At 40.2% G+C, this 26,993-nt stretch overlaps 1 protein-coding gene and 2 non-coding genes across 17 annotated transcripts in view; 2 read left to right on the plus strand and 1 right to left on the minus strand.

Moving 5' to 3' along the window:
• Positions 1-16,706: 16,706 nt before the first annotated feature.
• LOC130457777 (small nucleolar RNA SNORD104) lies at positions 16,707-16,773 on the plus strand. The gene has a single exon (XR_008917051.1). It is a non-coding gene; the product is annotated as a small nucleolar RNA SNORD104 (small nucleolar RNA).
• A 230-nt stretch (positions 16,774-17,003) lies between these two features.
• LOC130457809 (small nucleolar RNA SNORA76) lies at positions 17,004-17,142 on the plus strand. The gene has a single exon (XR_008917083.1). It is a non-coding gene; the product is annotated as a small nucleolar RNA SNORA76 (small nucleolar RNA).
• Positions 17,143-24,512: 7,370 nt separating this feature from the next.
• TEX2 (testis expressed 2) overlaps positions 24,513-26,993 on the minus strand; it is a 159,411-nt gene continuing 156,930 nt past the window's right edge. For all 15 annotated transcript variants that reach the window (XM_007482574.3, XM_056817082.1, XM_016430623.2 and 12 more), the window contains one exon: positions 24,513-26,261. In XM_007482574.3, the coding sequence (XP_007482636.2) occupies positions 26,139-26,261 (123 nt within the window). In that variant the 3' untranslated portion in view covers positions 24,513-26,138. The remainder of the gene's footprint in view (positions 26,262-26,993) is intronic.

Genomic DNA, 26,993 nt, shown 5'->3' on the forward strand with positions numbered 1-26,993 from the left:
GGTGAGTTTCTGGCTGAGTTTTTCCTCCTTTACTTTCCAAAATTTATCCTCTTAGAAGCCTCTAATCTGCTTCAGAGACTTAGTGGCAGAGATTTTAAACTCCCCCTGGCACAGGCCAGACGGGAGAAATCCTATAACCTCTTACCTCTTTCTCCTTAAGTCCTTCCCTCTATATTAATTAAAATTACCATAAATTTCCAGACTGACTTGGGTATTTTATTTGGGATTTTTCCCTGGTGACCAATTAATTTAGAGTTTAAGTCAAAACCCTAAAATTATCTTTACAGATTACCAGCTGTGTATTTCTCAGCATTTTGATTTCTACTCCTAGTCCTGTCCTTTCTTCTTTCACTATTTCCTTCTACACCAGTGTTTTGTTTTTAATCAGTTTCCCTAATTCACACCCTTATTTTTCTTCCCTTTTACCCCCTCCCTTCTTATTCCCCTCTTATTTTATTTACAGTCTTTTAAAACTACACCTCTCCCCTTCCCTTATATTGCTTCCCTCCTTGCCAGTCTGTTTGTTACCCTTTGTAACTGTGAAAATGTGGTTTGCCAAGACTGTGAATTGCCAAAACTGTAAAGGTTTCGGCCAAAATGTAAAGATAATTTTTAGCGTCTTGATTTAAAATCTAAAATTAAATGCTCGCCATGGGAAAATTTCCAAATATGAAAATTCCCAAGTCAGCTGGGTTTTATGGAGATTTAAATTAATATAAATGAAGGAATTAAGGGAAGGAGAGAGAGAAAGAGAAAATAGTAGAAAGGGCCTAGGCCAAATGGCCTAGGCCTGAGCCCAAGGGAGAGCAAGTCAGTCTTTATCACTCACCACAAGATCATCTTCAAGCAAGCTCCAAACCTCTGAACTCCAACTCCAACTAACTTCCAATCTAAAAACCTCCGAACTCAGTAAGTCCCTTCATTTTAAAGAAATTTTCTCTTATGTCACCTCCTCTAAATTTTCACATCTACCAATCACAGTAGATGCTTTTCCCCAGGACTGCCCATTCTTAGTTATCATCTTCTTTTGTTCTCACCTTCTCTGGTTAGATAAAATCTACTGAGTACTTCACACCTCTTTTGTTAGGCTTGCCTTTTGTAAGTTGCTTGACCTTTTAGGTACTAATTTAACCTTTATAGGTACTTAACATCCTTTTGTATTAGATCTAAAACTAGACCTAGCTTAAGGTTCTAGCTTTACTATAAGGCATGAGTTAGGCACTTTTCATTGTTCAGTCAGGAGTTTGCAACTTTATCTTCCCCTAAGGCACTATCTGAGTAGGGTGATGTAATTTTAAAAGTTCTCAATGCATTCCTGACCAAGTACCTCCATTGTTAAAAATGGGGAATAGCTTGATCAAATCTTTTCAAGTAGAGCCTGAGCAGTTTTAAGATTCACACCTTCTACTTCCCTATAGGATACAAATCAATTCTCTGCCTCAATGTATTTGATTGTTCTTCCCTCTTTGAGTCAATTTCAATGCATGTAAGAATTGAGTATTTCATATCTCCAACCTCTTTACCCTTCCAGTGTATTGATGCTCTCCCTCCCCCTCCATGTGCATCTTTGTGACATATAAATTGACTCCCATTTTGTTTCTTTTCCCATTTCTCTTAGTATTAACCTCTTTTTTAAAACTTTATTTGTATATATATATATTTATGCATACATATATCTATATACATATTTATGTCTTGGCATTTCATCCTATACAGTTTGTCACTGTTCCCTCTAAGTATAATTCCTCTAGCTACCCAGGTGATAATAACAATTTTTAAGAGTTACCAATATCTTCTTTTTTTATAGGAATACATAGTATTTTAACTTATTGGATCCCTTAAAAAAAAGGTGTTTTTTGTTTGTTTTTCTTTTTTCCCCCTTTCTTAATTACCTTTTGATGATTTTCTTGGGTTCTATGTTTGGGCTTTAAATTTTCTGTTCAGGTCTGGTCTTTTTTTTTAGAAATGCTTGAAATTATTCTATTTCACTAGATGACCATACTTTCCCCTGTAAGAATATAGTCAGTTTTGCTGGGTGGTTGATTCTTGGTTGTAGACCTAGTTCCCTTGCTTTCTGGAATATCATATTCCATGCCTTTTGGTCCTTCAGTGTAGATACAGCTAGATCCTGTGTTATCCTCACTGTATTTCCATGATATCTGAATGACTTCTTCTTAGAAGCTTGTAATAATTTTTCCTTGGTCTGATAGTTCTTGAATTTGGCTATGACATACCTGGGTGTTTTCAGTTGGGGATTAAGTACAGGAGATGATCTATGGATTCTTTCAATCTCCACTTTTCTCTCTTGTTCTAGATTGTCAAGGCAGTTTTCTTGGATGATTTCCTGAAGGATGCTGAACAGGCTTTTTCTTTTGTCATGGTCTTCTGGTAGACCAATGATTCTTAGGTTGTCTCTTCTAGAACAATTTTCTAAATCTTCTGTTTTGTGAATGAGGTGTTTCATATTTTCCAAAATTCTTTCATTCTTTTGATTTTGTTTTATAGTTTCCTGCTGCCTTGTGAAGTTGCTTGCTTCTAATTGTTGTATTCTGGTTTTTAATGACTGAATTTCATCCCTGGCTTTTTGGCCATCCTTTTCCTTCTGATCTTTCATCTCCTTTGCCTCATTTTCAAACTGATTAATTTTGGCTTTCAAGACACTATTTTCTATTTCCAAATGACTTATCCTGCTTTTTAAGTTCTTTTCCCAGTTGTCTTCAGCCTCTTTAATTGTGTTTTTAATTGTATTTTCAGTTCTTTTAAAGCCTGTGTCCAGTTCACTTGAATTTCTATGTGTTTTTGCTTGATGTTCCTTGATCTTCCTCTGTTACATTTGCTCTTTGTTCATTGCCTGATAGAAGCTGTTGATTGTAATTTTTTTTTCTTTTTCTGTTTTTGCTCATATTTCCCCCTCTCCCCCCTACCCCACCCCTGTAGTTACTCTCATTGTGTGCTGGATCTGTGGGTTTGCGCTTTTTCTGTCAGCCTTCACCCTTGGAGCTTAGCAAAGCACTCAGAGCAGACTGTGGGGGTGGGGTGTTGGACCTTGAGCTTCCCTAACCTCTGAAAGCTTGATGAGATTAAGCCAGCTGAGTTGAACTTGCAGAGCTGGATGTGTCCTGAGGCCAAAACCTCAGGAGGGGGTGGGGTGGGAAATATGGAGTGTCTCTGCTGCTGTGACTAGGTTGCCTCCTCTGTGCTTCTCCTCAAACTGTCTCCCAGCTGCCTGTGTTCGGAGCCCTGAGCCTGGCACAACTTTGGCTGCAAGGTACTCCCTCCAGGCTAGTGCTCTTGCCTGCTCAGAGATTATAGCCACTGCTGGAGTCTCAGTACTGTAGGTGGGAGAGAGGTCCTTGGACCTTCCTTCTTCCTTCCCCTTAAACCCAAGTGTTCTCGAATTCAGTCATACCTTTAAAGTTGAGTCCAGCAGGAGAATTCCTTGGCTCTGTCCTGTTGTTAGGTTTGGTTTTTAGTCCCCTAGGAGCATTTGGTTTTTAATTAGTAAGGGAGGGTTTTCAGAGATCTGAACTTTTGCTGCCTCTATGCCACCATCTTAACTCCGACTCCTCCATCTCTAAACATTTTGATCAACAAAATAAGGGAAGATTTTCCCTCCCAATATGGCTGCCTGCATGAAGGCAGGCTACCTAGTTCCTTCATACACACGCCAACAAAAACCTGAAATTCATAACTGACTGAATAATTATCAAGAAGTTGATTGAAAGATGTAAGCTTCCCAACCTCTTTTATTTGGGGAGTAGCATCAGATGTGTTCTGCTCATGGGTCAGTCACCTCACACACACAAAAGAAACTAATCAGTGTCAAAAATTATTGCAAATCTAGAGGGAGGAAAATGTTGGGAGCAGGAAGAGCTGTAAGCAAAATAAACTTCCTGATACTGATGGGGAGATCAAAGAGGGAAAAAAAAGAAAAGAACAAGGATCTACAGGGATGCCCTTCAGCTCAGGAACAACTGAACAAATCATGGTATGTGAATATAATGGAATACTATTGCTTTCTGAGAAATGACAAAAAAAGATGATTTCAGGGGATTCAGGAGTGTTCAGGGAGGATGTTCAGGAAGGACTAGCACCTCTGGTGTGCGGGCTTGCTGAGATCTTTTCAGGGCTGCTCATCCACTTTCAGTGTCTACCTCTTCCCCAACTCTCACCTGTGGCTCTAAGAAGCTGTAGCCACAGCCAGGAAAACCATATCAACAGATGGGAAAAATCAGGTTTAAGGTAGCCCACAGACCTCCAACCCATCTATGAATTAGGAGGATATCCACTCTAAGCATGTGAAGACTTCCCCTGATGAATGGGTAGATGAGAAGTAGATGTTCCAGTATCCATGGAGGAGGCTAAAGCAGGCACTATCAAATGTTTATCCATTTCCACAATCACTGCCTTCCTTAGAGTCTGCTCAGAAAGAGCAAAATCTAACCAAAAGTTGCCCTGGGGTGTTTAACATATCATTAGCATCTCATTTACATTGCAATTTGCTTCTTACCACCACCCCTGAATGGTCAAATAGAGTGAATCATGGGTAAAGCTATACAGACCAAAGTAGACCATGGGTAAAGTGATTTCAGTTTCTTGGGAACCACAGGGCAACAACTACCCAAATAAATGACCCCTACCTTAGTAATAATCAAGATTTTAAAAAGCATTTCTAAAAATATTACCTTTTCTCCCTCCCTTACTTGCTGCTTCTTTTACTAGTGTAATTTTTGGGGACTCTTTAGATGAAGAAATAAGGATTAAAGGCACTGAGGAAAGGGTTGATGAAATCTCTTCCCTCACTACCCCCTCCTGGAGTCCCTGAATTACTTGAAGGAGACACAATGGAGATTTCCCCTCCGTAAAGGATTGTCCCTTGATGGCTGTGCTGGCCCTTAAAGGCAGTGAGGAAGTCTTCTCCACAGGAAAAGGTATGTGTGACCCCAATCCTACTATGAGCTACTTTGGGGTGCTCACAAGCCTCCCCCTCGCATCTTATTGAAAACTGGCAGCAAGATGGAGTCTGCCAATGAGCTTATTCCCTTGATGCAACTAAAGAAGTTTGAAGTCACTATATGACTGCTTATTTTGATTTGTGATTGGGGTAAAAGAAGAAGTGGGTAGAGGTTAGAGGGTTGTAGGTCACCCTAATTTCAGAATCTCTTTTCAAAGGTTCATCCTCTCAGTGGGTGGAATTTGCCACGTCTTTCAAAGTCTACTTTCCTTCCCAAATCTATCCTAAAACTATTTTTCTAAATAACCTAATTACTAAAGTAAAAGTTGTTTCTTGTAGGCAGGGGAGAGGTAAAAAGTGGTAGAGAGCACTGCTTACCAAATCGAGTCCAGTATCTCAATAGTTCATAGAATGAATGTCTTCAGAGAAATTAGTTTAGTTAACAGGAACCAGCTATGTGTTAACAGGAACCCGTGATGTTAGGATTTCTGTCAGTGACAGAAATCTACAAAAGTGTCTTGAAATGGCCCAGAGAAACAGCTCCTCCTTCCATTCCCTTCTGTATCTTAGCACTCAAGACCCCCTCCTCCAGAGAATTTCCCAGAAGTCCTTCTTCTGGTTCCAACTTCATTCCTGCCTGATGCAGTTGTAGAGCTCTCAACATTCCATTTCCCCCAATGGTTCTTTTTTCCTACTCCCCATCATTATACTAGCTACTCTATTACTATATTCTCTCATCATAAAGCTTGTTCCTTCAGCATGGAATCAGTTTGAACTGTCAATTCTTTGGACAAGACCCTGATGAGATCCTATTACTATTATTATTATTTCAATTGTATAGCTGAGGAAATGGAAGTCGACAGAGATGGTCTTACAGCTAGTAAATGAAACTCAATTTGAATTCAGGTCTTCCTGACTCTAGGTCTAGTGCTCTATCCATTGTACTATCTATAGCATTTTCCAACATACAACACTATTAAAAACAAAAACTGAAAAATAACTTTGAAAGAATTAGGAATTCTTGTCAAAGAGGCAACTAGGTGATTCAGTGGATAGAAAGCCAAGACTGGAGTCAGGAGGTTCTGGATTCAAGTGTGATCTTGGACACTTCCCTAGCTGTGTTACCCTGGGCAAGTCACTTAACACCAATTACCTAGCCCTTACCACTCTTCTACCTTGGAGCCAATATTTAGTTTCAGTTCTAAGACAGAAGGGAAGTGTTTGGGGTGGGTTTTGTGTGTGTGTGTGTTAAGTAAATAGAGGTGTTGGTATTTGATTCCAGAGGAAATAAAGAGCTTATTGAGGAGGGAAGTAACATTTTTAGACCTGTGTTTTACAAATATCCCACTGGTAGTTATATGGAATAGGACAGCTAACTGTGATAGTGGATAGAGTGCTGGGCCTGAAGACTCATCTTCCTGAGTTCAAATCTGGCCTAAGACTCTTAATAGCTCTGTGAGCCTGGATAAGTCACTTAATTGTTTGCTTTAGTTTCCTCATCTGTCAAATGAGCTGGAGAAATGGCAAACCGCTCCATTATCTTTGCCAAGAAAACTCCAAATGGGAGCGTAAATAATTGAAATGAATGAACAATAATATAATAAAGTTATTGGGTGTATAGATTGGACAAGAGAGAAACCTGGGGGTAGGGAGACATACTAGGAGACTATCAAAGTGGTGCAGGTGAGAAGTGGTGAGAGGCCAAGCTAATATGATTGTGGTATGAGTGGAATAAGGAACTGGATATGAAAAATGTGTATGTAGGATCCAGACTTGGCAACTGATTAGTTATTTGGGTTTATGGAGAGTAAAGAATCCAGGATAACTCTTAAGACCATTCTGTAGGACTGACAGAATGTACACTAAATAGAAGTAAGGAAGGTAGGAAGAAGGGAGGCTTTTGAAAGAAAGATAATAGATTCTACTACATTAAAAAAAATTTTTTTAACTTTATTTTCATCCTAGTAACATGTAAAAAGTTTTAAGCACTTTTTTTGTTTTCAATATTTTAAAATGGATTTTATTGAGTCTTGAATTCTCTCCCTCCACTCAGATCCTCACTGAGATGGCAAGTCATCTAATATAGATTTTACATGTGCAATCATGTAAAATATTTTTCCATATTAATCCTTTTATGAAAGAAAAGTCAAATAAAAAAGATTAAGAAAGAAAGGGAAAAGTTTGCTTTGGTCTGGATTCAGGTTCTATTTATTCTTTCTCTGGAAGCAGATGGCATTTTTTTTTATCACGAGTTGTTTGGGGATTGTTTTGGATCATTATATTGCAGAGACTAGCTGTTATTCACCGTCATTCATTATACAGTATTGTCACTGTGTACAATCTTCTCCTGGTTCTACTTATTTCACTCTGCTTTCAGTTCATGTAAATATTTCTTGCTTGTTATTTCTGAGAGCACAATAATATTCCATTACAATCGTATATGATAGCTTAGTCAGATGGGTATCCTCTCACTTTCCAATTTTTTGTTTCCACAAAAGGAACTGCTTTCAATATTTTTGCATATATAGGCTTTTCTTCCTTCCTTCCTTCCTTCTTTCCTTCCTTCCTTCCTTCCTTCCTTCCTTCCTTCCTTCCTTCCTTCCTTCCTTCCTTCCTTCCTTCTTCTTCTTCTTTTTCTTTCTTTCTTTCTTTCTTTCTTTCTTTCTTTCTTTCTTTCTTTCTTTCTTTCTTTCTTTCTTTCTTTCTTTCTTTCTTTCTTTCTTTCTTTCTTTCTTTCTTTCTTTCTTTCTTTCTTTCTTTCTTTCTTTCTTTCTTTCTTTCTTTCTTTCTCTTTCTTTCTTTCTTTCTTTCTTTCTCTCTCTCTCTTTCTCTTTCTTTCTTTCTTTCTTTCTTTCTTTCTTTCTTTCTTTCTTTCTTTCTTTCTTTCTTTCTTTCTTTCTTTCTTTCTTTCTTTCTTTCTTTCTTTCTTTCTCTCTCTCTCTCTCTCTCTCTCTCTCTCTTTCTTTCTTTCTTTCTTTCTTTCTTTCTTTCTTTCTTTCTTTCTTTCTTTCTCTCTCTCTCTCTCTCTTTCTCTTTCTCTCTCTCTCTCTCTCTCTCTCTCTCTCTCTCTCTCTCTCTCTCTCTCTCTCTCTCTCTCTCTCTCTTTCTTTCTTTCTCAATACAAACCTAGTAATGATATTGCTGTATCAAAGGCTATGTACTGTTTTATAGCCCTTTGGACTTAGGTCCAAATTATTCTCCATAATGACTGAATCAATTCACATCTCCCCCAACAGTGTCTTAGTGTCTCAATTTTCCCACATCTCTCCAAAGTTTTGTCATTTTCCTTTTCTGTCATAATAACCAATCTGAGAATGTGGGGTGTTATTTCAGAGTTTTAAAAATGTTTTTTCTCTAATTAACAGTGATTTTGCACGACTATTGAGAGCTTTAGTTACTTTGTGTGAGAACAGCCTATTCATATCCTTTGACCACTTATCAATTGGGTAATGATTTATCTTCTTATACATTTGGCTTACTTCTCAATGTAGTTGAGAAATGAGGTCTTTATTAGATAGACTCATAAAAATGTTTTGCAATGTTATGATTATTGTGTATTACTCTTGATCCTATTTCTCCCTGTTCAGTTTCTGACCACCACATCTCCCAATTTGCCCAGTTTTCTATTAGTCCTGCCCCACTTCTCTTACCCCCTTCCCCTCCTACTTTCTTATAGGGTAAGATAGATTTCTATACCAAATTGATTGTATATGTTTTTCCCTTATTGAGTCAATTCCAATGAGAACAACATTCACATGTCATCTTCCCCTCCACTGTAAAAGTTCTTCATGCCTCTTTTATGTGAGATAATTTGTTCCATTCCATTTTTCTCTTCTTCCTCCTCCCAATGCATACCTTAATTTAATTTTTTAGATATCACCCCATCATATTTAACTCACATCCTTGCCTTTAATCTATGTATATGACTTATAACTGCCCTAATAATGATAAAGTTCTGATGAGTTATAAGAATTATCTTCTCATCTAGGGATATAAACAATTTAACCTTTTGATTTCTCTTTCCTGTTTACCTCTTTATGCTTCTTTTTAGTCTTGTATTTGAGAGTCAAATTTTCCATTTAGCTCTGGCATTTTCATCAGGAATATTTGAAAGTTCTCTATTTAACTGAATACTCTTCCCTTGAAGGATTATATTCTCAGTTTTTCAGATTAGGCTTAGCTTGTTGTTTGACTATTTCTTGTTGTCTCATGGAGTTATTAGCTTCTACTCACCCAATTCTCCTTTTGAAGACATGATTTTCTTAAGTGAGCTTTTGTACCTCCTTTTCCATTTGGTCAATTTTACTTTGTAAAGAGTTCTTTTTCTCAGTGAATTTTTGAACCTTTTTCCATGTGGCCAATTCTGCCTTTTAAAAAGAAGTTCTTCTCTTTAGTGCATTTTTGTGCTTTTTTTTTTTTTATCAATTGGCCTATTATGTTTAATTTCTTCAGCACTTTTTTTATGCCTCTTTTACCCATCTATTGACTCTTTTTTCATGGTTTTCCTATATCACTCTCATTTCTTTTCCCAATTTTTCTTCTACTTTCCTTACTTGATTTTTAAAATCCTTTTTGAGCTCTTCCACTAATTCTTTTTGGGCTTCAGAGGAATTCATATTTTTCTTGGAGGCTTTGGATACAACAATATTGACTTTATTATCTTCTTCTGAGCTTATGCTTTGATCTTCCCCATCACTAAAATTACTTTCCATGTTGTTGTTTGCTCATTTTCCTGTCTTTTTCTTTTCTTTTAACTGAAAAAAAATTGTTAATGTTGGGTTCTGTTTGTTTGTTTGAAGCACCAAGCTTCTGGTTCTTTGTGCAACTGCTTTCAGAGCTAGGTCTCGGGATCTATAAGTTTTCAGTTCTTTGAACTGACTGGTGGAATGGTGTAAGGAAAGGTATGCTCTGATCTATGAGTAACAACAAGCACTCTCTTCCCCTTTGAGACTGTGACCAGGGTCCTCTGCTCTCCTGTGCCTGCAAGTGTATGCTAGTGTTCCTCCTCACTCCTGAGACACAATCTTCACTCAGGATTGTGAAGTGGACATGCATACAGGCAATGTGACAAGAATCTTGCACTCAAGAGTCAGCAAAAGGACCCATGTAATCTCCTTCTGAGCATTTTGTCTTATTCCTACCTTGTAAAAATAGACTAGAATCCAGGACTCAATCCCCAGAATCCTTTGCTCCACTTCCCCAGAGTGATTTGTAATCACACTGAATTCTTGCCTGGGAGAGAACACAAATGATTATTTAAAGGAGTTCTCGCCTATTGAGGGTCTTTTTGGACTTCCGTTTTGGAGCGGATGCATCTCTTTCATGATGTGAGGTTATCTTGTCTAGGCACCTGGCCTAGGCACATGTTTTTCTTATTCTGTATTTTCTTTAATCCTTAACCTTTAATAAACCTCTAAAAATATAATACTCCTTGCAGAGAGAAACTAATTTCTAACTGCCTCAGTTTCCCTAAATTTTAATCTTTACAACCCCCACCTCCCCCTTGTTCTCTGTGGCTGAGACCTCCAGAAGCCTTTGCTATGGAGCCACCCCCAAGACCTATTGCCAAAGTGGGGCCTGCCTTGGCATGCTGCTTTGCATTCTACTTCCACCCTGGTGTAAGAGATCTTTCTTGTCAGTCTTTTGAGTTCTTTTGAGCTGAAAATTATTTTATCCCATCTTTTTGTGTGTTATGCTGCTCCAGAATTCATTTTGAGGCATTATAACAGTTTTTTAGAGGATAATTTGATTGAACTCAGGTGGGTCTATGTACCTTCTCTGCCACCTTGACTCCATCTATGAGTTCTATTTTTGACATGTAGAATTTGAGATGCTTAACGTCCAGCTAGAAATGTCCAATAGCCAGTTGGTGACTTGGAACTGGAGCTCAGAAGACGGAAGAGGGATGATTATATAGATAATTATTTATTTATTATTATTTATTTATATATTTATATATTATTTATCTACTTGGAGATAAAATTGAACCCAGGGAAGCTGATGAGGTCACCAAATAGGAGAATATTGAGAAGTTAGCTTGGGACAGAGCTTTGGGTAACATATTCACAGTTAATGGATATAATATGGATAAAGATGTGGCAAAGGAGCCCAAGGAGCAGTTGGAAGGAGAGCAAGTTCATGAAAATCCAAAGAAATATTTTGTTTGGGAGAAAGAAGGCATTTCACAATGTGACATGCTGCAGAGGTAGAGAAGGATGAAAAATGAGGAAAGATAAAAAAGAAATAGAGCTCCTGGGACTCTCTGAAACCCATAGTCTAACCCTGTTCTGGGCACTGGGTAAGTGCCTTTTTCTTCACTAACATGCCTTCCCTACTATTTTCTGGAAACTTCCATATTTCTTGCATAGCTTTTGGCATATGGTTAGTGCTTGTAGTATTGTGTTGAAGAACATTTTGTTTTTTTGGGAGGGAGTCGTTAGTCATTCTCCTTTTCTGTCCCTTATCCCCGGGCACAACTCTTTCCCAGCCCCTACCTCCAGGAATAACTATTTAGTCAACTCCAGGCCATGGGAAAGAGGAAGTGCCTAAGGTAGCAATAGTAGCTCCTAATAACCTTCCCCTCTACAAAGGTTGCTTTTTTGGCATAGGTAGAAATCAATTCATGTTTTGTTTTGTTTCTCCTGCTCTAAAAAGTTATAAAAATATGAATTATGCTGAGAAAGGTCCCAAAGGTCTTTTGTTGTTGTTGTTCAGTCATGTCCATGTTTTCATACCCGATCCTCCATTTGGGTTTTCTTTGGCAAAGATAATGGAGGGGTTTGCTGTTTCCTCCTTCAGCTCATTTTACAGATGAGGAAATTGAGGCAAACAGGGTTAAATGTCTTGTTCAGAGTCCCACAGAAAGCAGATGTCAGAGGTCATATAGGAACTCATGTTTTCCTGACTCCGAATACAGTGCTTTATCCTCTGCACCACCTAACTGCCTAAACATTCTAGCACTCGTAAATCCTCTTTGTCTCTGTCTTTCCGTTTCTTTTTCTCTTTTCTTGTCTGTCTCTACCATCTCCTGTACTCAACTACCTCTGGCCTCTCCCTTCACAAGAACACAAATCAGCAATGAAATAGTTAATTTATTTTTAAAGAGAAACAGATTTTTTAAAAAACCATAAGTGAACAGCAAGCAAATAAAACTCTTCAGAAACGAAGATTTGGGAATGTAATGGACTTCTCCATTAGTGGCAATGCAGTGATCCTGAACAACTCGGAGAGATGTATGGGAAAGAACACTGTCCACATTCAGAGGAAGAACTGTGGGAGTAGAAACACAGAAGAAAAACAACTGCTTGATCACATGGGTCAAGGGGAATACGATTGGGGATGTAGACTCTGAGTGAACACCCTAGTGCAAATACCAACAACATGGAAATGGATTCTGGTCAAGGACACATGTAATACCCAGTGGAATTGTATGTTGGCTACGGGAAGGGAGGGGAGGGAGGAGGGGAGGGAGGAATAGAAAATGATTTTTGTAACCAGGGAATAGTGTTTGAAATTGATCAAATTAAAAAAAATTTTTTTAAATTAAAAAAATAAAGTGACAGTGCCATCAGAAGTTAGATGAAACCCAATCATATCTCTTAGACTAATAATATTAAAAGCCAGTAGAAAAATTAAAAAAAAAAAAAAGAAATGAAGATTGGGAACAGAAGCTCCTCTCTGAAGGGAGCATTAGACAGAGTGAAACAAAGGATGGAAAAGTGAAGGACCACCAGTTCTCTTCTCAGCAGAAGGAAATGCTCCAGCATCTATTTTATATGGTTCCAGCATTGCCCAGCCTCAGTCTCTGTTTAATTTAAAAAAATTTTTTCCCTGCCAGATTGCTTAGGGTGGCAGCAGTTTAAGGTGGCTCTTTCTTCATTTGTGCTAGTTCCAGTAGAAGGAAGGAAACAAGCATTTATTAAGTGCCTACTATGTGCTAGGCACCATGCTAGGTATTTTACAAATATTATCTTATTTGATTCTCACAGCTACCTTGGGAGGAACGTTCTATGATGATCCCCATTTTACAGTTGAGGAAACTAAGATAGAAAGAGGTTAAATGACTTGTGATCAAGGTCACACAACTAGGAAGTATCTGAGGCTGGATTTGAATTCAGGCCTTTTTGGTTCTAGGCCTAATGTTTAATCCATTGTACTACCTAGTGGCTTTGGTCCTTCCTGGATTCCCAGGGTCGGTCTCCAGGCTTGTTTCAGCTCCCAGCTCACAGGTCTTGTTCCTCTTTGAGGCTTCCTCTCCCCCTTTCTGAAAGGGTTAGTTTTGGGTTATTGGTCAGAATTTCCAATGATTCCCCCAGGGGCACAGATTTGGGGTCACTGGAAGCTTCTGTTCACACAGTGACATTCCTTCCTGGGCTCAAAAGTTTGGGAGTCTCTTTCTTACACCCTCCAAAGCACAGATCCATTTTATAGATGACCGACATGAAGGAAGCAGCTCTTTCATGACATTCTATCTGTTCTTGGACTCATTAATAATACTTCACAATCACATAGTTCTTTCTCCCAGTTAGTCAGTGAACAAGATTGTGTTAAGCCTTTGCTATGTACCAGGCAATATTGAGGAGGAGGAAAAGTGGTTCTTTTTCATTATATAAAACTTATAAGAAAATAGTTCCCACAGTTGGTAAATGTCAGACCTAGATTAAAAGTACTTTTAAAGTGATTATGGAATTGAACAGGCAGCTAGAGGCCTCGGTGGATAGAAATCTGGGCCAGGAGTCAGGAAAACCTGGATTCAGACACAGCCTTAGACCCTGGACAAACTCACTTAACCTCATTTGGAAAAGGCAAACCAGTCCTGTATCTTCGCTAAGAAAACCTCATGGGGGCAGCAGGTGGCTCAGATTGAAAGTCCAGTTAAGAGACTGAAGGTCCTGGATTCAAATCTGGCCTCAGCCACTTCCTAGCTGTGTGACCCTGGGCAAGTCACTTGATCCCCATTGCCTAGCCCTTACCACTCTTCTGCCCTGGAGCCAATACACAGTATTGATTCCAAGATGGAAGGTAAGGGTTTAAAGAAGAAAAAGAAAAACCCTGTGGGCAACACCGGCATCTACGGTTCATGGAGTCAAAAGAGTCAAACATGACTGAACGACAACAAGAATGGAACTTAATGTTTAAAATGACACATTTTCTCATTTGCTTTCCAGGAGAAGAATGTGAGGTAGGCAGGGCAGATGGATATTCAGGTAGATGTAACAAGTAATATTAAGGGCCTCGCTGTGGGCAAAGCACTGTGCTACGGATTTTGGATAGAGACAGCCTTTTGCCCTCAAGAAACTTCACAGCTGCCAGCAGGCCAGAACCAATAAACAGATGAGTAAATGTAGAGGCAACGAGGTGTTTCAGGAGACAGAATGCTGGAGGGGAGTCAGGAAGAGCAGAATTCAAGTGAGCCCAGGCAAGTTACTTTACCTTATGTAAAATGAGAATAATAATAGCGTGTAGCTCCCAGGATGGCTTTGAGGTACAAATGAAATAATATATGTAAAATGCTTTGGAAAGCTTAAAGAGTTATATAAATGTTACGTAGATTAAAAGGGCAGGTGGGGGGGGGGCAGCTGAGTAGTTCAGTGGATTGAGAGTCAGGCCTAGAGATGGGAGGTTCTGGGTTCAAATTTGACCTCAGACATTTTCTAACCTCTATCTGTCTTAGTTTCCTCGTCTGTAAAATGGGGATCATCATAGCACCTACCTCCCAGAGTAGATGTGAGAATCAACTAAGTCACTTAAGTCACTTAACCCCCATTGCCTAGCCCTTGTGGCTCTTCTGCCTTGGAACCAATACACAAACCAATACACAGTATTGATTCCAAGACAGAAGATAAAGGTTTAAAAAAAAAAAAAGGGCAGGTGGTGGTACAATAGCTAGAGCATTTGACTTGGAATCAAGAAGATTTATCTTCCTGAGTTCAAATCTAGCCTCAGATAGTTACTAGCTATGTGACTCTGGGCAAGTCTGTTTGCCTCAGTTTCCTCAGCTGTAAAATGAGTTAGAGAAGCAAATGGCAAACCATTGTAATATCTTTGCCAATAAAACCTCAAATGGGGTCATAGAGAGTTGGACGCTTAAAATTACTGAACAACATATATATGTATATATTAAACCCCTACCTTTCTGTGTATTGGTTCTAAGGTAAGGGCTAGGCAATGGGGGTTAAGTGACTTGCCCAGGGTCACAAGGCTAGGATGTGTGTGAGGCCAAATTTGAACCTAGGACCTCTCGTATCTAGGCCTGATGCTCAATCCACTGAGCCACCCAGCTGCCCCCACTGAACAACATATTTATTGGAAAAATGAGGAAGGAGAAAATACTAACACTTGGGTAGATATGGTAGTAGGGGCCGAATATTGGCTTTGCTGTCAAGAAGACCTGATTTCAGTCCTCTTCAGACATTTACAAGCTATGTGATCTTGGGCAAGTCAGCCTTGCTTCAGCTTCTTCATCTGTTAAATATGGGGAAAAATTGTACCTCATAGGGTTGTTTTAAGGATCAAATGAAATAACTTTTAAAAGCACTATATAGATGCTATTATTGTTACCACCATCGCTACAAGACTAAATAAGACAAAACAAAGACAGCACTGAACAGACTGATCCACCTGAAATTAGAAAGACTAGAATTCAAATCCATTCTTACACTTCCTAGCTGTATGACCTTGAGGAAATCTCTTAATTCCTCTTAGCCTCAGTTTCCTAATCTATAAAATGGGGATAATAATAGCACCTACCTTCCAGAGTTGCTGTGAGGAATAAATGAGATAATTGGGGGTTTGTTTGTTTTTTTTAACAGACTGTTCCTTAACATTTAATTTGATATTTTGGAAGGCACCCTCCAAAATAAAGTTGTCTCAATCTTATTATATTAACATATTATAGCCAGGCCCCATATCATGAAGCTGTAAAAGCCCTCTAAAGGTCATTTGGTCAATCTCCCATTTATAACATTGTTCCTGTGAAACTCCTTCCCCTTGTCACATTCTTTCACCTAACATCATCTTTTCATGGAATCAGTTAATGACTCCAAGCAAAGAACTTTCTAAATCTTAAAATGTGCTATATTAGAAATTTAAGAAGAAAGACAAAAAGGATTGTGATAGGTGAATGCAAGGAGGGAGTGGTATATTCTAACTGTGGGACATAGTCTGTGCAAAGGTGTGGAGTGAGGAACTGATCAGAAAATCTACTGGATTAGGACCCCCCAACAGGAGTCAATGACTAAATTTTCAGTCTGACTTACATCTTGGAAATAAGCAAAAGCTGATTCGGAGATTTGTTGATTGTCTAGGCTAAAGAGCTATTAATAATGCAAATAATACTTCAAAGTGCTTAAAATCACTTAAATATTTACCTAGTATATCTCCGGGAAGCAACTTTTCTTAAATTTAGAGCATGTGAAGGTGAAGTATATCTTTACTCCCTTAAGAGGGAGCCAAACCCTGAAGAAAGCAGGAGCCCCTCTCTCTCCCTCTTCTGGTCTCTTTCACGTCTTTATGGTTGAGATGAAGCCGTCCTATGGGCAACTCGCCTCTGCGGGAATGGCCAACCCGAAGGCCACTCTAGAGTCACGTGGGTAGCGTCTGTTCAGTTACTGGTTGCCTTTGATGAAGGCCGTCCCCTTCTGCTCCTACCTCCCTCTTTAATCCGCGACCTGCGCAGGCCCTCGCTCTTTTCGGTCCGGCGCTGGTCTCCAGGTAAGTAATGCTTTCTGACGCGGGTTGGAGGAAGCGGGCGGCTGTGATGAACATCCATGAAAGCGTGTTAGACTACTGAGTACCATGAAGTGAATCAGAATCTGAGCCCAGCCCATCCAGGCCGGCCTGGATCGGGGCTCTGCGTCCTCGGGAACTCTTCACCGAATTTTGTTTCTGTCATCCGCAGGTCTCGGCGTGTTCGGGTGGGCTGAGAGCCGTTCTTTGCGCATGCGCGCCCTACGACCTCCATCGTCCCTTCTCCTGCCCTTGTAAAGGCTGCTAATAAAAAGGTTTCTAAGGTCACAATCTCGCTTCTCGGATCTTATTTTCTTAGGTCGCACTTGCCTTTGAACCCGTGGAACGCCTGTGTTGTGGTATCCCGGGCCAAGCAGCAGTGCAAAAGCAGCTCCGGCTTGTTTATAACTGGTTCCGCTTACCCCAAGTTTAAGCGGTTCTTTTAAGGACAAGCAACATGCGCCGCAACCCCTGCCCTCTCTTGCTAGCATGTGGTTTATGTAGGAAGCCAATTCCCCTCCCCCTCCGCGCAATCTTCATGCATTTAACACCAAAAAAATCCATGCTCTCTGGCGAGCATTGGTAAGTACCGCGTGTACAAAGACCTCGTATATGGATCCTTCTAGGAGTTTACGTTTTGCCAGGAAAGACATATCTTGTGTAATTTGGGGGCAATATTAGCTGGGGGTGGGGGTGGGGGTTGGTAGCTGGGCAGGAAAATATTCGTTAGAGGTGATGCCCGAGTTTTCAAGGGAACTTAAGTATACTAAGAAAGAGGAAAGGGTTAGGTTCCGGTACAGGACTGAGGGGAAAATGGCAAGGAGGAACACCAAAAAAGAAGGCTGTTTTGGCCCAAGCTTAGACTGTATAGTAATATGGAAATAATGGCTCATCTCAGGTTGGGAAATCTTACAAACTAGCTTTAAGAAAAAGTTAAACAGATCCTGACTTCAAGAAGCTTGCATCCTGGGACAGCTAGGTGACTGGATAACTAGGGCCTAGAATTGGGAAGAGTTGGATTCAAATGTGGTTTCAGACATTAGTTGTATAACCCCGGGGTAGTCACTTGACCCCAGTTGTCCAGCCCTTACTGCTCTTCTGGCTTTGGAATATATGGAAAGTAATGGTGTTTGCTTTTTTAAAGCTTGCATCTGAAAGGGGAGGACTACTTGTACTATCTAAAGCTCTTTGAGGGCAGGCACAGTTTTCTTTTACCTTTTTTTGTCTATCTAGGGCTTAGCACAGTGCCTGACACATAGTGGGCATTTAGTAAAATTATTGAATTGAAATGGGGGTGGCAATGTCTTGAGAAACTTAAGATGCTTATTATTATTATACATGTATTAAGCAGTTATAAACTTGCCATATTAAGTGGAAGGAAGAAGGGATCCTATACCAAGCTTAGGAGTGGAGATACTTCAGACAAAAGCACTAATATTTTTAGAGCTAAATTTTTAGCTGACCCTCTTGTGCATTTGGAGAACTTTTTTTTTTTAAACCCTTATGGTATTTATCTTGGAGTTGTTTCGAATCCAAACAGAAAAGCAGTAAGGACCTGACAATTTGGTCAAGTGATTTGCCCAGAATCACAGCTAGGAGTGTCTTGAGGTCAGACTTGAACCTAGATCCTCCCAACTCCCAAGCCTAGTGCTCTATTCACTGAGCCACCTAGCTGCCCCTCATTTGGAGTAAGTCAGAGAAGGCATTTTAGGTAAAAATATTTGATTCAAGGAAATGCATTATGTAGCAATGTAAATATCCTTCCAACATATGATCTTGCCCTCCCTCCTTTCAAAGATCCACACTTCTAGGATAGATTGCAAACACTTCAACTTTGTTTTTAAAATTTTGTAATCCAGTTTCAGGATTTCTTACCATGTTTACACCACTTTTTTATGAACTTTTGCATACTGCCCCCAAGTTGATTTGCTGTCAGCACTAGCACTTATGCACCCCGTAATCACACTCCAGGAATGTTAAATCTTTTAGCTGCTTGGGGGGGGGGGGGAACCATTTTAAGGCTTAGCTGATATTACTCCTGGGAATTTTTCCTTGACTTTTCAGCACTATACTCCCTCCCTTTTTAGTTCTTGTACCCTAATAATACCTTGTTTACTTGGATGAATTTAAGTGAGGTAGGTTGTATTAAAGCTGGGAGAAAGGAGAATGGTAGAATTCCCACTTCTATGTGTCAATTCCATTAAAATGCCTTAAATTAGGAAGTCATCTTACTGAGTTCAAATTTGAACTTGTCTTTTAAGTCTGCCCTCAAACTTACTTTCAAATGGAGGAGAACCTGGGACTCCTTTCTTTGTGTCTTAAGTTCCTGGAATGTGGATGCTTAATAGTTCAGAACAAATAGCATTAAGGGAACCTGGAAAGTCTTGAAGGAAAACAAAAGATGAAGGGGGAGGTAAACCACTTGAAGTCTTTCAACTTGTGCAAAGATGCATAGTCTTGGAGATGGAGACTACTTTTTGTTGATTACCATTTCTGATCTTTGTACCATTCAATCCACTAAGTTTGAAATCCTCCCCCTTTTTATTTCTGCACTAGATACCAACTTTCATGGGTTTAATTATCTATAGGTGCAGTTAATAATGGCCCACTGTTGGTGATCACATATGTGGTTTTCTTAGCAAAGATACTATTTGCCATTTCCTTATCCAGCTTGTTTTAGAGATGAGGAAAATGAGGCAAACATGATTAAGTGCCTTGCCCAGGGTCACATCTGTTAAGTGTGAAGCCATATTTGAACTTTGATGAGTTCCTAAATTCAAGCCTGGCACTTCCCACTGTACTGCTTATCTGCCCATAGATGCAGAATTGCCTCAATCCTAGTTCTAGTCCCAAATCAAGTGGGAATAGCTAATAGGTCATTTTGAACTGGCTAGAACCTACATTGGTATGTGGCAGCTGAAATTTGATACAGGTCTGAAGCAACTCATCTCCCTTTCCATCCCTTAAAAAAAAGCCAAAAACTCTTACCTTCCATCTTAGGATCAATACTGTGTATTGGTTCCAAGGCAGAACAGGCAATGGGGCTCAAGTGACTTGCCTAGGCTCACACAGCTAGGAAATGTGAGGCCAAATTTGAACCCAGGACCTCCTGATACTGCCATTGAGCCACCTAGCCACCCTATCCCTCCATTTTTCAAAGCTTCCTTGTTACTTCCAAAGAACAGTTCTATCAAGTTACCTGGGCTTCCAATCTCGGTCTGTTCTTGAATCCTTCCATTGAGCCCATACTTAAAGCAAGTAGCTGAAATAGCATTTTTATTTCCATGATGTCTCAAATCTGCCCCCTTCTGGCTGTCATTGCTGGTCACCTGCACTGCTGCAACACTATAAACATTTATTTTTTTTCCTGTTTCCTGTCTGATGACCCATCTTGCACTGGGATGTGAAAGTGATTTTCCTAAAGTATTAGACTGGCCATGTCACATGATTGCTCAATAAATCTAGTGTCTTTCTGTTGCCACTAGAATAAAATATAAAGTGGTTCTTAGCTCTCCCTCAGTCTAGCCCCTTCCTATCTCTTTGATTTTTCTTTCCTAGTTAACAAGTCTATTCCCAGTTAACAGTACCTGCTTAGTGGAAATACAAAAGAAAAGCAAAAAGGACAGCAGGACACGCCATGCCAATAAATGTCTGAACAAAATATATACAGGAAAATTGGGAGAGAATCTCAGAGGGAAGATACACTGACGGGCACACACCTTTCTCTGGACTTGATCCTGGGTGTGCTTGCTTTGGCAGTACATATACTAAAACTGGACTTGAACCTGGGAAGGGTGTGTGTGAATCATGAAGACCTGGGTTCACACATCCCACCCCCCAATTTATTAGCTGTGTGGTTCTGATGGTCATTTAGCCTTTGTTTCCTCATTTATAAAGAGGGAGTGGGGAGGAGGATGGATTTGATAACTTAGGCCCTTTCTAAGACTCTGATTGTGTTTTGCATGGGCTGGCCCCCATACTTGCAAAGTTCTCCCTTTTGGAATCTCTGGTTTCGCCTTCAAGAAGTTTTTCCCAGTTCCTTCAGCTTCTAGTATGTATTATGTATGTATATATCAGTGTCCTTCGAGAATGTGGCCTGCCTCTTTGAGGGCAGGCTCTTTGTTTTTGGCACTTTTGCCTTAAAGAGAGCAGCTTTTAAAAATTAAATAGGCGCTGTATTAATAAGCATGTTTAAATGGCAGGAGCAGATGAAACAAAATCTTACGTGTGGTTTTAAAAATGTTTGATTCTCTGGCATTGTTGTCATTACCCTTCCACCATTCCATCCCCAAGAAAAAACAAAACCTCTCTCATAACTAGTAAGTAGTCAAAGAAAACAAATCCATCCATTGAGCTTGTCTGAAAATACAGGTCACAGTTCACACCTCCAGCCAAGAGGCAGAACAGCCTTCTGGAATCATTGGCAATCTTGGCGATTGTTTCCTTTTATAGGGTTTAGTCGTATAAACTTCTGGTTCTGCTCACTTAGTACTAGTTCATACAAGTTTCCCAGGTTCTAAGACCATTCCTTTTGCCATTTCTTTCAGCCACACTATATACACTTATATTCATGTGCCATAATTTGGCCATTCCCTAATTTATAGGGGTCGATCTGCTTGTTTCCAATTCTAAAACTCAAACTGCTTGGTAGGAGCATTTTAGTATTTTAGTACTTTTTTAGTATTAGCATTTTAGTATTTAGTATTTTTTATTTATTTAGTATTTAGTATTAGCATTAGTATTCCTGGGTCCTTTCTCTGGAATGGGATCTTTGCCTGACAGTTGAAGGGTGTTTGTGGCACAGTTCCTGCCACCCCTCTAGTCGCCATTTTTCTTACTACTGATTTGAGGCCTTTTCATAGGTTGTTGATAGCTTGCTTTTTCTCCCTTTGATAGCTAACTGCTTACTCATATCCTTTGACCATTTATCTGCCGGGAAACGGACCTTATGTTTGTATCAATTCCCTAATATCTAGGATCTCGGACTATTGGAGAAATTTGCTATAAAGTTTCCTTCACCAACCAGTTAACTTTCCCATCTAACTGGATTCATGTTTCTGAAAAATCTTTGCAATTGTAAATAAAATTATATAATAAATTATTAGGCCAGATGGACCATGACACACAGAAAATTCAAGAACCCCTGAGCTGCTAGGAGTTCTAAGTCAAGGGAGGCGGCAGCTAGGTGGCTCAGTGTATTGGAGAGCCAGGCCTAGACTTGGCAGGTCCTGGGTTCAAATCTGAATGTGTGAACCTGGGCAAATCACTTAGTTCCCATTGCCTAATCCTTACTGCTCTTCTGCTTTGGAACCAATAACCAATACATAGTATTGATTCTAAGACAGAAGGTAAGAGTAAAAAAGAAAAGAAAGAATGTCATGGAACAAGCTATAGACCTGTGCCAATGACTGCCTGTTGGACATTTCCAACAGGATGCTACATCTGTGTGGTGTCCTCCACCACCTTACCACAACTCCCGTGCCTACCACCCTAATTCAAGTCCTTACCACCTTTCACTTGAGCGACTGAAATAGTGCCATAACGGATCTTATCCCAAAGCTTTTCTCTCAACTTTCTACTACTGCCAAAGTGATATTCCAGTACCATGAGCATGGCACAGCTGCTCAAAAAGCTCTGGTGGCTCCTGCTTCTAGGATAAAATGCAGACTCTTGTCATGTAACATGTTTCCATAATCTAACCCTATTTTCTAGGCTGATGACACATCTTTCCCCTTTATATAGAGTGCTATATCCGAGGTTAACTGGCCTACCACTCATAATATTTCCTTTTCTTTGGCACTGTCAATCCCGAACCCAGTTCCCAGAATATATTCCTTAAATCACTCCTTAAATCCCCAAGATTCCTTTAAAGCCCAGGTCAAGCATATGTAACCTTTCCTGATGCTCCGACCTGTAGCTGCTAGTGCCTCCCTTCAAAGATAACCTTGTATTTATTTTGGAAACATTTTTGTTTGCTTATATGTAACTATTTCCTGATAGGATGCAAGCTCCTTGATAAGACAGGGGATTTTGCATTTTGGTTTGTAACCTCAGCATTTGGCAGAGTACTTAGGCACAAAGTAGGCAGTTAGGAAGTGTAAACTGACCAACAGATCAGAATTCTTTCCAGAGATTCTGATAGGTTTCTTGCAAATCTTCCCTTGTCATTAAAGGGAGGGGATCTTCAAGAAGCGATAATGTATCCACCACCTACTCTGCCCTGTGTGGAGCTCCTTTTCAAAGCCTTCATCAAGGAAGCTTGTACAATGAAGTTTATTTTTAATACATGCTGAATTATTTCTATGTTTAGGTTTATAATTAGAAGCTTAAATCAGTCCTTCATTCTATACTCCATTCTTTTAACCCCCTACCCAAGGATTTCCTCCGGTCATAGAACAGATAAGAAAGCAAAGATCATACGAGAGATGTGATATCTGACCAGCTCAGTAAACAGAACCAGCTTATGCTGGATGGACCCACCTGAAGCCTGCATGAGTCCTTGGGCCACTTGTTAAGAATCACTGGGGAAGGGCTGAACCAGATTTTGCCCCCTCACCGTTGGGGCACACAAGACCTGTGACCGACCCACCATCACTTGGGGACGGGAAGGAGTGGAGTCTTTCTTGATGGACCACCTCCCTCCTCATTTGATTATGTCTTGGGATTGTCCAAAGGAAGGGTTGAGTAATGAGCTCCCAAATTGAATTTATGGACCTGTTCAAGGGAACGTCAGAGTCTTTGACTACTGGGAGAATCATTTGACCAAAATAATTTGTCAGGACCGGTCAATTAATAAACTAATACGCAGAATTCCTGCCTCTTAGAATTTTTAATCATCATGGTGGCAGTTTTCATGTTTGGGGCGGGGGGGAGGTCCGAGAGGTCAGAAGATTCTAAGGAGGGAAGGAAAAATGCTGGAGCGACTAATTGAGGGGCAGTGAGGTCCATTCCCCACGTATGGTGATGATCCTCCAGGAGTCTCAGGCGAATGGGCCAAGGGTTATCCTTTCAGTCAAAAGATGATCCTGCTTGAGCTGAGCATTGCCGTACGACTGGCTGACGACCTATTTTAAGACGACTAAATTGATTTACCTTTAGACCCTTTAGAATTCTAAAGATGATGGGGTCTTAGAGTAGATGCACCAAACCTTTCACTTTACAAATGATGAAACAACTAGTTAGTGTGTAGCCTGAATCGGGTCTCCTGCAGCTCAATGCTTTTTTCTCTATTTTCAAATTTGTTACTGGGGAACCACTTTTCTCATAAATGATCACTAGGAGTATAGTTAGTTTGATCTATTGTAATTAGACTAAACTTACATTTGATTCTGAAGTCCAAAAGTAGATCATAATGCATTTTGTAGATGTCATCTATAATGGTTTCCATGCTCATTTCAGAGTATAGTTTCAGTGGCTTGAGAGCCAGGCCTAGAGACACAGAGTCTTGGATTCAAATCTGGCCTCAGACTAGATAGCTGTGTGATCCTGGGCAAGTCACTTAACCCTGTTGACCTCATTTTGCTCATATGTAAAATGAGCTGGAGAAGAACCACTCCAGGATCTTTACAAAAAGACTTCAAATGGAGTCTCTGATTGAAATGGCCGAATAACAACAAACTCACAAGGCACCATGCTAGGCCCTGGGGAGACAAAGACAAAACCGTAGCCGATTTCGCAGATGTTCTGCTTTGGCTTAGCAGCTCCTAACACAATTGAGCGTAGACTTCAAATGGCAAGTGAGCTGGATTTCCAGGTTATATTCCAAGCAATCTAGGCCATATAATTCTGGCTCTATTTGGAAAAACAAGGAAAAATAAATGAGATGCTCAGGTTTAGACATGAGATATTTATTCTGTGAGACAATGCAAGTGATTGTAATTCCCCCACATACTTCTGATTAAGTGCAATAGGATACAGTCATGTGTAATCTCTACACAATAATGCACCTAGTCCTTTTATTTTTAGTTATTGCACAAAAATCAAATCATAAAGACCAGTGAACTAGACATGCGGACTTTATGAAAGGCAGATAAGCCTACATAATGAGAAATCAGAACTGGACACAAACTGGAATGGTCAAGGGATAGGAATTTTAGTCAGATATAATGCAATTAAAAGTAACCAAAATAAGTGTTCAAATATAATTTTCTTCAATATATTAAATGCTCTCTCTAAATCACATTCAGGCAAGGTGCATGTTTTTTGTTTTTCCTTATCAGCTGTCATGTCAGGTATGGTAAATTATCCAGTTACACGAGGCCATTTTGATTGGGGTCGAATGCTGCTTTGAACACAATGTAAAAAATAAGGTTGTCTTTCTGAAACTAAATTAACATTGTGACACATACACAAAGTAAATTTGGCAACATTAAGGAGATGTCACAAATCCTTATTCTCAGCTATGTAGTGTTCCAATATTATGCAAACTTTTGGTTTTAAATCTCCCAATGGGATAAGAATTCAGGAACAGTTCTCTTTCAATTTTGGCCATTATTTAGAAAAAGAAACTGTTCCTAAAACTATTCCTAAAACCAGTTTATGATTAACTTTAGTAAGCATTTTAATTTCTATATAAAACTTCCAGGCATAACAGAGTAAACACTGGGTGGGGAACCGGTGAAGTAACAAAGGTCATCCCACCCCCCATGGTACTGAGATTCTCTTTCTATACGCAGAAAAATTGGATCTTTTGGGTCAGTGGGTGCAGTGTTAGACATTTTCATGTGTGCTCATGTTTCAAAAAAACATTCAGAGAAGTTACAAAGCACTGTGATTGTACCTCACTGGTAAAAAAGGCTTGGTATGGTTTGATCTCATGGCTTTGCCTGTATCACAGAAGCCCAACATCCCCACCCTGGCTGAGAGTGTGTTAGTGTGTGTATATATTTTATGGCTACTTGCTTCCAAAAATGCGCAATTTAATGTGAAAAAGGTTGCTAGGCCTATGTCCTCGCTGCCAAAGAAATTACTCTCGGAGCACCGCGCCCCTCCGCAGCAGAATTACTGCATGTGGTGGGGCGGGGGTTGTGGCTGCTCCACACGAGGCTGCAGAAAGCAGTTCCTTTGTACCGAGGCTGCCCGAGGACCCGTGTTGGGGGGGCTGAGGAGAGATGGGGGTCCTCCCTTCCCTCCGCTCAACTCTGCTTGCCCCTGTGTTGCCAAGGCATTTGTTGTGGTCCAGGGAGGCAACTTCTGCCACTCTATTTTTTGAGTGCTTAGAGCTTCTGGATGGGCTGGGACAGTCCTTCTGACTGCACCCGAGGCAAACCTTCACAGCCGACCCAGGGAGAGATGCCTCACGGTGGAATGGGAGCAGGCAGGGGGAGGCATGGCAGAAGCAGGCCTTTGGGGGAATCTCTGGCACAAGTGAAGGGCACGACTACAACACAGCTCAAAGAACCAAAAACCTTGATGATTAACCCATCTCTTAATACTGTAAACCACAGGTCTTGACACGTCACAGTTGATCAGCAGCTTCCGCAGGTGGATCTGGGAGCAGACAGGAAGCCGATCGGGGATCCATGGCCGAGTGCATTATTGGGATATAAACATCATCCATGTTTGGCATGACAAAAATTTTCTGTAAGGAGCACAAGAGAAAACACGTTATGGATCTAGCCATTGCGAGTTTGCCAAAGAAGTCCCATCCTATTTTCCATAAGCAAGAAAGTCATCCCTCCTCCATTCTGCTTCCACCAGACTCGGGCCATGGGCTTTCTCTACACATTCTGAACTTCTCTCTTTTTAAATCCTCACTTTCTGCCTTGATAACAGCTCTACAGCAGAAGGACAAGGGCTAGGCAGTGTAAACCTTAAAATTTCTTAGACTTGTGAATGTTGGAAATTTCACCATTGGAAGGTTTCATGCTTGTAGGGAATTTCATACTGATAGTGGGAACTCTATTGGAATGTGAACCCCATTGGCAAGGGAGGTTCCTCCTCCTCCCTTCTTAAGATTACTTTAGGACAGAAACCTTTTGCTGAACAATGGAAAGGGCTGCAGCATAGATCAAAATTTAATTATTCCAATCTCCACCCTACTCAGGGTAACAGGATTTAGGAAGGGCTGCAGCATAGATCAAAATTTAATTATTCCAATCTCCACCCTACTCAGGGTAACAGGATTTAGGAAGGGCTGCAGCAAAGGATCAAGATTTAATTATTTGAGAATATGACCTTCAACAGACATGTGCAAAGCCACAGACCTCTGGACGGTCCTGGGTTAAACTAGAGCCACCATTGGCACAGGGAAGACATGGACAGTGATTGGTAGATGTGAGAACTGAGGGGAGGGAACTTGGATGTTTTCCTC

The sequence above is a fragment of the Monodelphis domestica genome, chromosome 2 (assembly GCF_027887165.1).
Source record: "Monodelphis domestica isolate mMonDom1 chromosome 2, mMonDom1.pri, whole genome shotgun sequence".
NCBI classification, from domain to species: domain Eukaryota; kingdom Metazoa; phylum Chordata; class Mammalia; order Didelphimorphia; family Didelphidae; genus Monodelphis; species Monodelphis domestica.